Below are 12,160 nucleotides of genomic sequence, written 5' to 3'. Positions count from 1 at the left end.
AAACGAGTTGGGCCTAGATCTCAAGAGCTGAGCCTGTGATTCCTCACTCATGCACGGCACGCCCGATCAGAAGGGACTCGAGCATGCATGCCTTATCGTGCAACGTAGCACGCTTGCGCCGGCGCCGCGTGGAGGTTTGCTTCATTAACAACAGGACAAGGTAAGATAAGGCAAAAAAACTGTAGAATAAAGTCTGAGTTGAACTGGACAATAGCGGGATTGCATACCTGCTTGCAAGCCAAGCCCACCCGCCAGAAGAACTTCTGCGATCTGAGATTGAGCGCTCCATGTCGTATCGAAACACCGTCGTTTATTTATATTGACATATGGGGCCACATGACCAGCATGCAATCGTTCCAGAAACCATAAAAACAAGGAAACAATCAAAGAGGGGTAAGAAAGAGAAGCATAGACCTGTGAAAGACGCAAGTGAAGATATGATATACAAGAGGGATAAATGCGTATGTTCTGGAATCGCAGCAGTATGAAACGAGAAATAGTGCACACGAGATATATACTGAAATAAAGACCAGAAGGCGGGATGCCTTCACGTAAATGAAGCATAAAATAATAACCACACACCACTCATACGTCAGTCCCACCCGGTTGTTCAATCCCGTAACTGTCGTCTCAGTAGAGCAGTGTACATCACCCCTACCGCTTAGAAGCATTGGCCCAAGGGCTCTTTGGTTTGGCCGCCTCTGCCGCCATCTTTTGAGCCCTGAGAATGGCGCTCTTGTTGGCGCGAGGAGCGATAGAGGGAGCCTGGAGGCTGCTCAAACGGCGCAGCGATCGTTGAGATGACGCGGGTTTGTCGAGCTCATCCACGCTAGCAGTGCTCGTAGTGCTCACCGCGGAACTTTCAGAAGCCCGAGAGGAATAGCTACTGGTGTTGTTTAAACTTGCCCTCGGGGCGACATGTGAGACACGGGAAGATGCCCGAGACGGCACCGTGGAACTTGTACGGGTCCGAGTAGCAGAGTCAGTTCCGGCACTGTCAAGATAAGCGCTGAGAGAAGAGCTGCTTCTCGACTGAGTGCCAGCACTGCCAGGCACCTTGGGAGCGGACGGAGTGCGAACTGGAAGTGTTCATTGCGTCAGTGACGAACTTTAAAAAAAAATCGAACGACCGCAAAGTGTCCTATTGTGTGAAGAGAAGTGAAGAGAAAACAGCTGTAGCCAAGGACTTACACATGAAACTGCTCGGGGGAGGTCCGCCCTGCTTTCTGAGAGCTGCGGTCCTGTTTGTTCTGGGAACTATAGACGGAGCTTCAGTTGTACTTGCGACAGATATCGGTTGGCGACGCTTGTGCCCAGGAACACCGTCAAAAATATTTTTGCGTTCGCGTCCCCGCTCAGTCTCCGTGTCTTCGCCTTCTCCCTCGGCATCGTTAGGTAAACTATATTTCTGTGAAGAGATAGCAGGCCCATCGGTGCCGACTGCTGCTTTTCCATTCACGACCGAGCCAGCTATCGATGCACGCCTCCGCCCAGGAGGTAAGGCGGGCTGGGCGAGGCCCAACCGTAGGGCGGCTGCCTTGGTCAACCTCGGGGGTAATGGTGGGTGGCGCAGTAGACGCAACGGTGAGCGTCTCAGTGCGCTTGTGGCCCGGAACGCCTGCAAACGTCTTCTTGATCCTTTCTTTCTCCATCTCTTTATCCGCTGCGTTCTCTTTCTCCCTACGAGTAAGTGGGATGCGGCCAGTACTAGCAGTGGACATTCGTGATTTTAGTGGAGACGCTTTGGACCCGTCTATAGCCAGCCCTTGACGAAGAAGGGCAGCTTTTGTTGTGCGTGGAGAGATATCAGGAGTCAGATGCGTTTTTGGAAGTGGCCGTGCACGAAATGGTTGCTTTCCATTGGGTGATCCATTGGAACTGAGGCTTGGGCGTGCTGAAAATTGTGGTGCACGCGGATCTGAAGATACAGAGGATGGTGTAAGCACGCCTGGAGGGGCACTCAAACCTAGCCTGAGAGCTTCCAGGATCGCAGAGTCGATCGAGCGCACGGAACCGGGGTCGAACTCGTCACTTGAAATCAGCTCTTCATCGGCTGCAGGGAGATCGCTGGTGGGAAATGGTGGGCTGGAGGCAAATAGAGACGCTATTTGTATTTCTGCTTGCTCTTCGTGCTTTGCGCCTATTATTGCATCATTCAGTGAAGGCATTAGCGTGAGGAGAACTTGGACAGCGCGTCTGCGCTCGAGAATGTAGACCCAGACTGGACCGCTAAATAGGTATCAGTGGTGGGAGATACGATAGAAAGGGTTTTGGGATGAATAATACTGTTACTAAATAGTCATTGAGACACTCACTCATCAAGGAACCGGGCATCATCGCCGAAAAGCTCGAAGAATGTGTCGGGATCCGTCTCCGTGTCAAACTCCATTTGGCGTTCTTTAACTATCTATAAGGCATGGAGAATCAGTTATGGCATCTCAAATCAAGAAGTTTAGAAATTCTTGAACGCGACTCTGGACATATTTCACGTGTTATATTCGAAAGACAAAGACTAATGTGCGATACAAGGGCGAAGCACATAAATTCATGAAATTGATGCACACACCTCGAAATTTGCCTCCAGAAGACGGTGTTCAATATCTAGACGCTGCTCCAATGCGTTTGTCTTGATTATCGCGACAGTTCGCGTCAACTTGGCTGAGGGCGATGCAACTGAATGCATCCCGTTCGAGGACTGAGGAAGTCCATTATGTTCGTGAGGCTCGTAGAACTCGATTGGATTGGCAGGGGATGGGGATCGTGAGGACATACTAGTCATCTGGGTATATTCCCTTATAGCAACTCGGATAGACTATGTATGACTTGATATAATCACAAGAAACAGTGACAAGAGCAGTAGAAAAGCAACAGGCCAGAAAGAAAGGAAAGATCAACAAGGACAGCCCGGAGCTCACCGCCAACTATAATGACAAAATTGAATTCTGTTGTTGTGGAATGAGAGCCCTTTCCCCAAGACGACACATGTCACTTGTCGACTCGTAGTCGTATTGCTCCCGTGCGGACCTCGGACACTCGTGACATTCACTGAGCCTTCCTGAGGCCAAGGCAAGACAACAATGGTGAGATTCGTTCACAGCAACGAAAAGTGTTTTGACAGAGCCTGAAGCTAATGATGCACAATGACACGTATGACACATATGAGTTTAGATAACACAAGGCGCTATCACGGTCCCGACTGCAGCACGTAAGGATATTGCTTCATCAAACATAGAAACAATGAATTCATAATGATTTTTTCAGTAGCAATGCCGCTCTCTCTGCCCCAGGAAGGAATAAAAGATGCCAAGTACACTGAAGATCGACTCAGAGGTCTCCGAATAATCTCCTCCTGTAACAGTATAAGTATGACCCATTTTGTCTATCGGGAAACACTTACAGCCCATCAGGTGCCTCAGTCAGGAACGAGTACCCTCCGACCATCTCTCTTGGCCAGACATCCCGCAGGAACCATCCAATGTGACCGACCGCACACCCAATTAGATCTCCTGCCGCCGCCTTCCATGTTCCACTTATTACCCAGGAGAAAATTACAAGGGCTAATGGCAAGTACGGCGCTGAGATTGTGAACAATCCAAAAAGCGATATTGGCGTTGATGGATGCCGACGGGACCACATATATATGGGCACGAAGGCGAGCGAGGAGGAGAGAAATGGAAGGTTGAATAAGGGTGACATGACCTGTACCACGAAGATTAAGATGCAGGCGACAAGAAGTTGATACAACTCACCAATAACATCACGGATGATAGCAGAAGCAACCAAAAGTAGTCGGCTTTTCTATTGGCAAACGAGGATTCTTCTAACATCCGACTATATCGCATGCTAGAATCCATGAAAGTCAAATTTGAATCGATCGAAATCGACAACAGAGCTCACAAAAAGAAAAGATGGAATACGAAATCGAGAGATATCGATCCAAAGTAAAAGAATGTCGTGGCCATGCGCCACGGCTGCACTCTCTATTAGCATGCACACAAGATATTGCTCCAGGTCAAAACACAACTCACTTGCGCATTGGTAAAAGCGGATTTAAAACTAAAATACAGTTGCAGAGGCGTCACGAGCTGACATTGCTTAGGAACACGTCAGTTCCGTCTCGGTGAATTGAGCATTCGCCTTCATACCACTGCTAAACTCGTGGCCACAGATAGTGCTAGCCAAGCACGCGTTATTGGTGGAATCTGGGTCAACCAAGCTTCAATTCCGACGGGCATTTTTAAAGTTGCTAACTAGATCTCCAGAAATTGTCGAAACCTGCGAAACGAAGGTGAAGAGAGAGTGGGAAGGGGGGTAGTGATGAAAGATCCACGTGGCATCAATAATCCAAGTTGTATTTCAAATTTGCGCTTACCACAACTTGGCCAGTTTGTCTCATGATCAAACCATCATACCACTTAGTACTTCTACCCACTAGTTCGTTCAGATTTTCTGATTATTGTGTACAGGCAGATGTGTAGCCAAGGTGTGTCTACATCGCGTACGCGATACGTAGTGGAATTATTGTTGCTGTGAAGTCATTATTTTGACTTCTCGTACATTCAAGCTTGCAAAAACATTTTATTGCATGATGTTGCACAGGCATCGGGGCTCCACAAAGCACGTTTCAAGAACGTAACACAGAACGCCGGTGACACTGAGAATATGATTTATAAGTATTAACGCAACATCTAACGAAATGGTCCGAATAGAAGGCTGCGACTGTGTCAATGTGTAACGCCCTTACTCCTACATTCGTACTACATATGGTTACATATCCCAATTGCCTCAAGTACACTGCCAGGATAGTCCAATCGAAAGCACTACACACGGTGATTCAGAAGAACAAGAATAAGATAAAAGTCACCACTCACAGGGATAGGTTTAGTCGTCACTCCTTGAGAGACTTAAGTGTAGGTGACCTAGACGAGTTGGACCCCGAAACACTTTCGAACGGTCCTCCTAGCCCCGTTGTGCCTAAGCGGGATCGCGAAGAACGAGAGCGGTGGTGAATGATACCATTTGCATGTGATATTGGAGGAAAAACGAAACTTGTGTTGAGCTCGTCTTTCAAGCAGGTTGCCTCCCCACGTTCCATGGCGACCGACCGGGTGCGCACTGTGGCTCCGAGGAGGAAGGGTCTCAGTGGTGATTTCCGTGGTAGAATAGGAGGTGCGGGGGAGTTTAGAAGACACCTTGGGAGTGCGCGGCGGTGGCGGTCGTGGGGGCGGAGTCAGCGATGGCCGCCGCGTGATCTGGCGGGGAGTCTGTTTGCCCTCCATTTCATCGTACTCGCGCAGCATTATGAGGAGTAATATGGTGAGGACACATGAAGCGGAAATGATCATCTGCGGGATGAAACCAATGTAGTCTGTCAAAGAAAGCGGTTAATCTGTTTATCTTAGGAAGCTGAGGAGTCAAAGAAAACATACCAATGAGAGCACCTGCGTGAATGCATAAGCAATATTCGACCCAGCCCGCTGAGATAAACTCACCGTCATCCAAATCCGGAGAATCTGGCATCGAATTCCTCAGCTGCGGGATGACGAGAAGGATAGCAAAGGCAGACACCAGATGCTTGGTCATGGACCTGATATCGACTAGTCTGCGTGCCAATATAACATGTCCAACGGTGATGTGAGACAGCATCCAGTTGATGCCAAAAAGTAACAAAGTATAGAACCGTAATTGTCCAGGCCTCGTCACATATAAATCGAAAGTCGCGAGTAGGAACTTGAGTTCCCATTGATTATCTCGTAGCTTTCGACGTCACTGATTGCGACGAGAAAACTGGTTACTTGTTCGATTGTGGAGAGTTTCCGAATGGGAACCGTCGTGTTTGAAGCATTGACGGCCCGCAGAGTGCTGGCGAGAAGATAGGTATCAAATGGGTACAAGCGAGCCTTGTGGACATCAAGGGTATAATCGCAGTCGAATCGAACGAGGTTCTCGATTCTGACGTATATAATCATGAGCATTAGTCAATCTCAACGCATCCCCTGGACTTACCTGTGCCGCTTACCCGTTTTACGAACGAACGGAATTGTGGCAGGATCATATATAGCTGCAGGTTCAGGAGAACTATGAGGATGCACGTCGTCAGTCGCAAATTCATCAAGCTCAGGACGGCCACCTACTTATCGGCATAAATCCAGAGAGCCATCGAGGGCAGTCCACATTGACTCTCATGGATACCAGAGCTTCCGTCGAGTTCAAAGCTGTCTCCACATGCAACGAGGGACCACGACACGGTGACGGAGGGCTCGTCAATGTCAACGTCGACATTTTCACCCAACAGGACAACCTGCAGACGAGTTCAGCAAAAAAGTATCAAAGACGTATGACACGCCTACGCCTGGATCATTCGTTGCGATGTCATTCAGCATGCTCTTGAAAGGGGGATCATCTTCTTCATCGGCACCGAGGAACGAACACGACAAAGCGATAATAAAAAGCAGGGAAAAAATGAGAGCAAATACAAGGATTGTCACATTCTGCAAAGGGACGATTCCGCCAGTGCCGGTATGCAGATGAACAGCATTACCACGGGATCGACCAATGGGACTTGTGCCCCCCATAAAGGCCTGTAGGACGTATTAGATGTCGGACTGTAACTCGATCCACAGCGCGTCTGGTGGGATTTACTGGTAAGGGCCGATCGGAAAATCCCAGGACTCGGAAGTAGACGGCACTGAATTCATGCTATGACTTCGAAGTTCGGTATCCACGTCCAGAGGAAGATTCTATCGATGCATGCGTGATCACGTAAGCGAAGCAATGTTCAAACTTTGATGTCATGGCTTTATTTGGCTTAGACTGGTACTGCCTTAAGGTGGTATTACGTTCCACCTGTGACACCGTTACGTTCCAGAATATTGGAACCACCGACTTCAAAGTTCAGGTTGAAATCGGCAGTTCAATCTGGTTCAATATGATTTCAGAGCAAGGAAGCGCAGCTTGGGATGGTGCGACGCAGTGATACAGTAGTACTTACAGGCTCGTTCAAACTGCTTATCGAGTGCTCGTCGAGCTTGTACTATGTATGCAGCCGACTCTCGAGCCTCGGAGCATGTAACAATTCAAGTTCGTGCGCGTGTGATTTCACTGATGGGCTAGAGCACCGTCACGTAGTTCAAGAGTCGAAGTGCTTCTGAGCCTTCCAATGATCTTTTATGTCCTGTATGTAACATACATTATATATCAATGTACGCAGTGCTCTATATGAAGTTCTACGAAAAGGTGTCGATTGAGTGAGACAAGCTTATCCAGCTGTATGTTGACACGGTCCGCTAATGAACGTATTGAGCATGCTTGCGAGTGGTTCTTGCCGTAGTAATGATCCGTTCTTGACTGTTCTAGCTCTAATCGCCACCTTAATTGCAAACACCTCGGGTGCATCACTGGTGGTCGTTACCTGAAATTGGTCCGTCAGATTTTCGAAAGACTGACATTACGACAACTCACAGTTCCTCATGAAGTAGTTTTTGCAAAACCGCAAGCTCTTCTAGAGGGCCAGCTGGATCGCCTTCTGGACCGAACAACTCCAATATGTTGCTAGCAAGATTGCGGTAGACTCGGGCCCGCTTAAGCAAGGATGTCTCAGCAAGAGCATCGTGTGCATTGTCATGTTCAGTTGCGATCACAGCATTCCATGCTGTCTTTGCCATCTCTAGCAGATGCATACCTTTTGAAAGCGTCAGTCGAGATAAGATTTTCACGATGCAGAATTCCCTACCAATCTGTGGATAGTTTTCTGGGTATATTAAAAGATACACGGCAAGCACGGTTAGCCCAACATCAAGAGCGATATGATAAGAACCCTCGTGAGAAGATCTGCTAAAGGCATCCGTGAGCCGCAATAGATACGGTTCGCGGAGTACAGGATGCAAATTTTCTGGAAGGTCTGGAAGAGTTAAGCCCACAAGCAGCGTGCGATCGTCAATATCTCCAGAAGGAAAACAAAATGATTGCAGAGTATTGTCCAATTCTGCGAGTGCAGCCTCCGAGACAGGCAACGAAGGAATGGAGCCAAGCGTGCTGAGGAAATTGCACGATGGGCAGGTACAGGAGAAGCCATAGGTGAGCTCGAAGATCTGCTGACGGAACTCTACCAGAGCAGGGTCCACATATGGAATACAGATCTGCAAGACGAGAATAGTTTAACTCTATAATGACCATCTGACATACTAGGTGAACGAAGTACCTCTTCTGTGGCCTTGATCTTTCGCAAAGCTACAATTTCCATTCGCACTGACTGACCTCGGCGGATCACGTATCTTGCAGCGGCATTTGGAAGACACGAATGATTGAAAAGGCGACTCGCAAGAGGGAATATGCCATGAGCGATAGTTGTGAGATGACTGTGAATTGCGAAATTGTTGTTCCCAGAACGAGTAAACAAATCTTCAAGGCTTTGGTGCACATCAACGCCCACAGACATGGGGCAAGCAACTGGGGGGGAGCTATACTGCGGTCCAGGCAGCAGAGACATGAAAGTGGATAGTTGCTTTGCTCTGACATCAGAAGACACATTAGACGAAATTTCCGCTATAAGATGGGTGTGAAGCAAAGCATCTAGTTGCTCGTGCGCTTCCAGGCATTGAAAATCGGCTGATGCCGTAAAGGAAGCAAGTCTCTTGCAAAACTTTTTGTGCGATCGCCAGTGCAAGGTTTGGCCTGAGAATATTTTCAAGGCCGTTGTCACACGTCATCAACAGTGGGTACGCACATTGTGGACCGCAATACCAGTATGAAGCACAGCCAGTACACCTGGCCAGCCTGGTTTCGGATGCTTCTGAACAGAGACAAAAATCACATCGGCGACCTTTGCCCGACGGGAGCAACGAAACTACCATGGATGGCACCTGCAGAACAATTGAACCTGGGCTGATATCGCTTGCAGCAACTGCTTTTTCGCGAGCGGTAGCGTGTGCCTCCAGACGAACATGGACAGGAAGCTCCTCCAATGACGAGGACATCAGGACTAACTATTGCAAGGCAACAACTGTAGTGCAACAGCCACTGGTGAAAATGAAATCGATGCGTTCCAGAAATACCACACCAGCCTGTCGGGAAATAATTGTACGGTTGATCACCCCTGGCAGTAGCCCCCAGTCACAATCTCCGTAGAAGACAATGAGCGGACCACAGATCACGGAATTTTGACGAGTTGTTGAAGGAGTCGCGGACTGCTCACACCAAGCCACGTCCGACTGACTACACACGCTGGATATACTAGCAAGAACGCGGGAAGAGTGCTGACAATGACACGATTGAGGAGAGGAATCGGGATGGCTCACAGCCCCGGAGGTGCAGATTCCAGAACGATGTAAGCCTGTGGCAGCTAAGTTGGACTTGATTTTGTGGGTAATTTTTATTTCCTTTTCTGACATACAACTTATGTTTTGACTTACGTATTAATATAGATTGTCCGACTGCATTTTCCGGATGACGCAGCGCAGCAACACCCCATGGACAGATCGTGAAAACGGCTAAAAGCACGAGCGGAACTTACCGAAATATATATCGGCGAGTCGGATCTGAATCTATTTATTTATGAGAACTTGAGATTCTCAACAGAAGTTGGCACTCGGGGACTCAACGTAATATTTGCACGGAGTGATCAGCTCTACAGTCTAGAAATCATCACTCACAAGAAACACTTGTTTAAACTAACTCACACAGATGTGACATTCAAATCATCAATGTGACGGATAGATTACAACTTGAGAAAGTGGGCGTTTGGTTCGAAGTCCGAGAGGAAGTTGGACATCCGTCGTTCAGGTCCGACGTCTTTTAAGGTGCGTGTTCCATATATACGCAATGTCCATCTTCTTATATGTATGGAACTGGATTGACGAGCGTGACTCTTATTCGTTGCGTTCGACCGAATCGACGTCTTTTGATTGTTCCTCTAGGTGTCTCTGTCGTCATTTCTCGTCTCGTCTCGTCTCACTCCCTCCGTTTATCCCATCCCTGATCCAGGATATCGTAGTCATCGAGGAGTTGGACCGAAAGCCATGGTGCATTTCGGACCTGCTATCCTTAAATATGACTACTTCGCCTGCATGGGAACCGCATTGTTGAACAACAGTGTTCGGATAAGAGTATATCCATGTCCTCTTCTTCTGCTGACATCGCCACTTCGCAAGCGTGACATGCAGGTGGGCAACAAGCTTCTCATCAATCGAGCGGTCATGAGACTTGTAAGGTCCGTTTCGTGCTTTAGATGCGTATGGCATTGTCACCATGTTGGTCACAGTACTTGAACATTTCTTCCGTCAAAGAAGGGCAAAGTTGAAGTGATGGACACCCGCAACGGGACTCGCTTAACGAGCCTAATTTATTCGTGATGGACAGCCTAAGAATATGTGGATCTGTCCGTATTCTCCATTCCATTGTCGAGCTACAATCTGATATCGCAACTTTTTTTCTCAGCTGCAATACAATTATCTTGTTCAATGAGAGTTGTACGAAACCTTTAAATATGGCTCAGACTTGAATTTAGATCTTTTCGCGCTAGACGACATAACATTTTGCACCTGCAGCACATGGTCGCACAGGTCAGACAAGTCCCTACCCCTTAGGTCTTCTGCCAGCTCCGACACGCCAGGTGCAGGGTGTGGTAAACGACTCTCCGTGCAGTTATAACGTCCGCTTCGTGCATCGAATATCTACCCACGTATTGCTCTAACCATGTTTCCTTCACTTGATGGTCGCCTTGTTATCCTCGCCGTCTTGCCCACATCCTTTGTTGTTATCAAAGCCTTTGCGCGGTTAATTCAGAACAGACAGAATAAACCTTGCCTTCCTCCTGGCCAGCGCCGCTCCCACTGTTAGGGAACGTCTTATCTATCGACACCAAGGAGCCTTGGTTGACTTATACAGAATGGGGTGCTGCTTATGGTACGTGGGCAGATAGTATGGTGCATATCGTAGATGTAAATAATCACATCAGGGAGACTTGGTTTTCGTGCGACTTCTACGGCCAGGAAGTCGTGGTGATCAATTCTCAGCACAGTCGCAGAAGCCTTAATGGACAAGCGTTCTCGCATTTACTCCGATCGACCATACTTAGCCACAGTCGAGCCGTACGTCCCTCTAACATTCTTCCATATAATCATTATGAAATACAGGCCCTGGCAGATTTGGTTGGTTGGTTAACTTTGCATTCATAAGCTATGGTGACGAATGGCGTCTTTCCCGACGACTCTTCACCCAAACTTTCCGTCCTGACTCTGCACTCAAGTTTCGTCCAATGCAAATCAACCGGGCTCGTGAGATGATTGTCAACCTAATTGATGACCCTCAACATTATCATTCTCACTTCGCAACGTCAGTCGATGTATTTGTAAACATCAAATGATTATCAACCTGTTCACAGGTTCTCGTCATCAGTTGCGATGTCAGTGGCGTACGGTTACCAAACTGGCCCTCGTGATGACCCCCTGGTTCAAATCGTAGAAAATGCAACGGCTATTGGCGTTAAGGTGCTGACCCAAGAGAGAGCAACCTTGCTAAAACTCTTCCCATTCTGTGAGCTCATTTTCGTTGATGAGAAAGACTTGACATTCCGCGCTTCGATGCAGTACTGAGGTTACCTGACTGGTGCTGGGGATCCGCGCTCAAACGCGATGCTGAGGTTTCGACCCATCGCATGACTGAAATGATGGACCGGCCGTTCCAATATGCGCAGGAGCATATGGTGGGCATCTTGTTTAATCTGGTTCGGTCCTAGATGTTGATCATGTGCTTGCTAAGGCCGACAACTTGTCCCTCAGCCAGGTTTCTATGGTATCTGACAATTTGCAACGGATGGAGAAGCTAGATCAGGCATCAAAACCCATCTTCGAGACTGCCTTAAAGAAATCAGCTGTTACTGCTGTACTGGGTTCGTCAACTCTCCATAAGAAACGTTGTGTTCTTTGATAGATATCTCTGCAGGTTCGTATGATACGGTCAGTAGATGTCCGAATCATATTGTCTGCTGCCCAACCTCTTCAGATCACCTCGACCTTGATGGCTTTTACTCTCGCCATGGTATTGTATCCAGATGTTCAGAGACGCGCACATGCGGAGATCGAATCAGTGGTTGGAGGAGCTCGATTGCCTACATTTGAAGACAGATCCTCGCTACCCTACGTCGAATCAGTCCTGCGGGAAA

The 12,160-nt window shown here is 48.1% G+C and overlaps 5 protein-coding genes across 5 annotated transcripts; 1 reads left to right on the top strand and 4 right to left on the bottom strand.

Moving 5' to 3' along the window:
* Positions 1-654: 654 nt before the first annotated feature.
* Positions 655-2,770, bottom strand: DFJ58DRAFT_843989 (uncharacterized protein; the record flags this gene model as incomplete). Its single annotated transcript, XM_041393030.1, has 5 exons — positions 655-1,079; positions 1,192-1,547; positions 1,579-2,229; positions 2,316-2,407; positions 2,567-2,770. 5 exons carry the CDS (start codon positions 2,768-2,770, stop codon positions 655-657), a joined length of 1,728 nt encoding a protein of 575 aa, XP_041240820.1.
* Positions 2,771-3,067: 297 nt separating this feature from the next.
* On the bottom strand, positions 3,068-4,359 carry DFJ58DRAFT_802377 (Der1-like protein). The gene is made up of 6 exons (XM_041390928.1): positions 4,146-4,359; positions 4,029-4,094; positions 3,898-3,971; positions 3,750-3,843; positions 3,398-3,699; positions 3,068-3,349 (listed from the first exon to the last, which is right to left on the bottom strand). The coding sequence occupies exons 1-6, from the start codon at positions 4,233-4,235 to the stop codon at positions 3,325-3,327; spliced, it is 651 nt and encodes a 216-aa protein (XP_041240819.1). The 5' UTR covers positions 4,236-4,359; the 3' UTR covers positions 3,068-3,324.
* Positions 4,360-4,565: 206 nt separating this feature from the next.
* DFJ58DRAFT_802371 (uncharacterized protein) lies at positions 4,566-6,744 on the bottom strand. The gene is made up of 8 exons (XM_041390927.1): positions 6,351-6,744; positions 6,135-6,301; positions 6,007-6,078; positions 5,766-5,952; positions 5,493-5,730; positions 5,191-5,368; positions 4,872-5,138; positions 4,566-4,820 (listed from the first exon to the last, which is right to left on the bottom strand). The coding sequence occupies exons 1-7, from the start codon at positions 6,573-6,575 to the stop codon at positions 4,889-4,891; spliced, it is 1,317 nt and encodes a 438-aa protein (XP_041240818.1). The 5' UTR covers positions 6,576-6,744; the 3' UTR covers positions 4,566-4,820; positions 4,872-4,888.
* A 384-nt stretch (positions 6,745-7,128) lies between these two features.
* Positions 7,129-9,354, bottom strand: DFJ58DRAFT_687221 (uncharacterized protein). The gene is made up of 5 exons (XM_041383322.1): positions 8,726-9,354; positions 8,201-8,673; positions 7,733-8,138; positions 7,462-7,681; positions 7,129-7,411 (listed from the first exon to the last, which is right to left on the bottom strand). Exons 1-5 carry the CDS (start codon positions 8,973-8,975, stop codon positions 7,408-7,410), a joined length of 1,353 nt encoding a protein of 450 aa, XP_041240817.1. The 5' UTR covers positions 8,976-9,354; the 3' UTR covers positions 7,129-7,407.
* A 1,882-nt stretch (positions 9,355-11,236) lies between these two features.
* On the top strand, positions 11,237-11,676 carry DFJ58DRAFT_802359 (uncharacterized protein). Its single transcript, XM_041390926.1, has 2 exons — positions 11,237-11,331; positions 11,381-11,676. Exons 1-2 carry the CDS (start codon positions 11,255-11,257, stop codon positions 11,589-11,591), a joined length of 288 nt encoding a protein of 95 aa, XP_041240816.1. The 5' UTR covers positions 11,237-11,254; the 3' UTR covers positions 11,592-11,676.
* Positions 11,677-12,160: the final 484 nt, after the last annotated feature.

This window comes from Suillus subalutaceus, assembly GCF_016647625.1.
Source record: "Suillus subalutaceus strain FC151 chromosome Unknown DFJ58scaffold_100, whole genome shotgun sequence".
In the NCBI taxonomy this organism is placed as follows: domain Eukaryota; kingdom Fungi; phylum Basidiomycota; class Agaricomycetes; order Boletales; family Suillaceae; genus Suillus; species Suillus subalutaceus.
This window is presented reverse-complemented; position numbering and strand designations above follow the sequence as displayed.

Coding starts and splice junctions, on each gene's coding strand:
- DFJ58DRAFT_687221 (XM_041383322.1), bottom strand. CDS start 8,975: ATGTCCTCGTCATTGGAGGAGCTTCCTGTCCATGTTCGTCTGGAGGCA. Junction 8,139..8,200: donor AGATCAAGGCCACAGAAGAG/GTACTTCGTTCA, acceptor CTCGTCTTGCAG/ATCTGTATTCCATATGTGGA. Junction 7,682..7,732: donor AGAAAACTATCCACAGATTG/GTAGGGAATTCT, acceptor CGCTTTCAAAAG/GTATGCATCTGCTAGAGATG.
- DFJ58DRAFT_802377 (XM_041390928.1), bottom strand. CDS start 4,235: ATGCCCGTCGGAATTGAAGCTTGGTTGACCCAGATTCCACCAATAACG. Junction 3,844..3,897: donor GTATTCCATCTTTTCTTTTT/GTGAGCTCTGTT, acceptor CATGGATTCTAG/CATGCGATATAGTCGGATGT. Junction 3,700..3,749: donor TATCATCCGTGATGTTATTG/GTGAGTTGTATC, acceptor TTCGTGGTACAG/GTCATGTCACCCTTATTCAA.
- DFJ58DRAFT_802359 (XM_041390926.1), top strand. CDS start 11,255: ATGCAAATCAACCGGGCTCGTGAGATGATTGTCAACCTAATTGATGAC. Junction 11,332..11,380: donor TATCATTCTCACTTCGCAAC/GTCAGTCGATGT, acceptor ACCTGTTCACAG/GTTCTCGTCATCAGTTGCGA.
- DFJ58DRAFT_802371 (XM_041390927.1), bottom strand. CDS start 6,575: ATGGGGGGCACAAGTCCCATTGGTCGATCCCGTGGTAATGCTGTTCAT. Junction 6,079..6,134: donor CTCTGGATTTATGCCGATAA/GTAGGTGGCCGT, acceptor GCATCCTCATAG/TTCTCCTGAACCTGCAGCTA. Junction 5,731..5,765: donor TTCTCGTCGCAATCAGTGAC/GTCGAAAGCTAC, acceptor TGGGAACTCAAG/TTCCTACTCGCGACTTTCGA.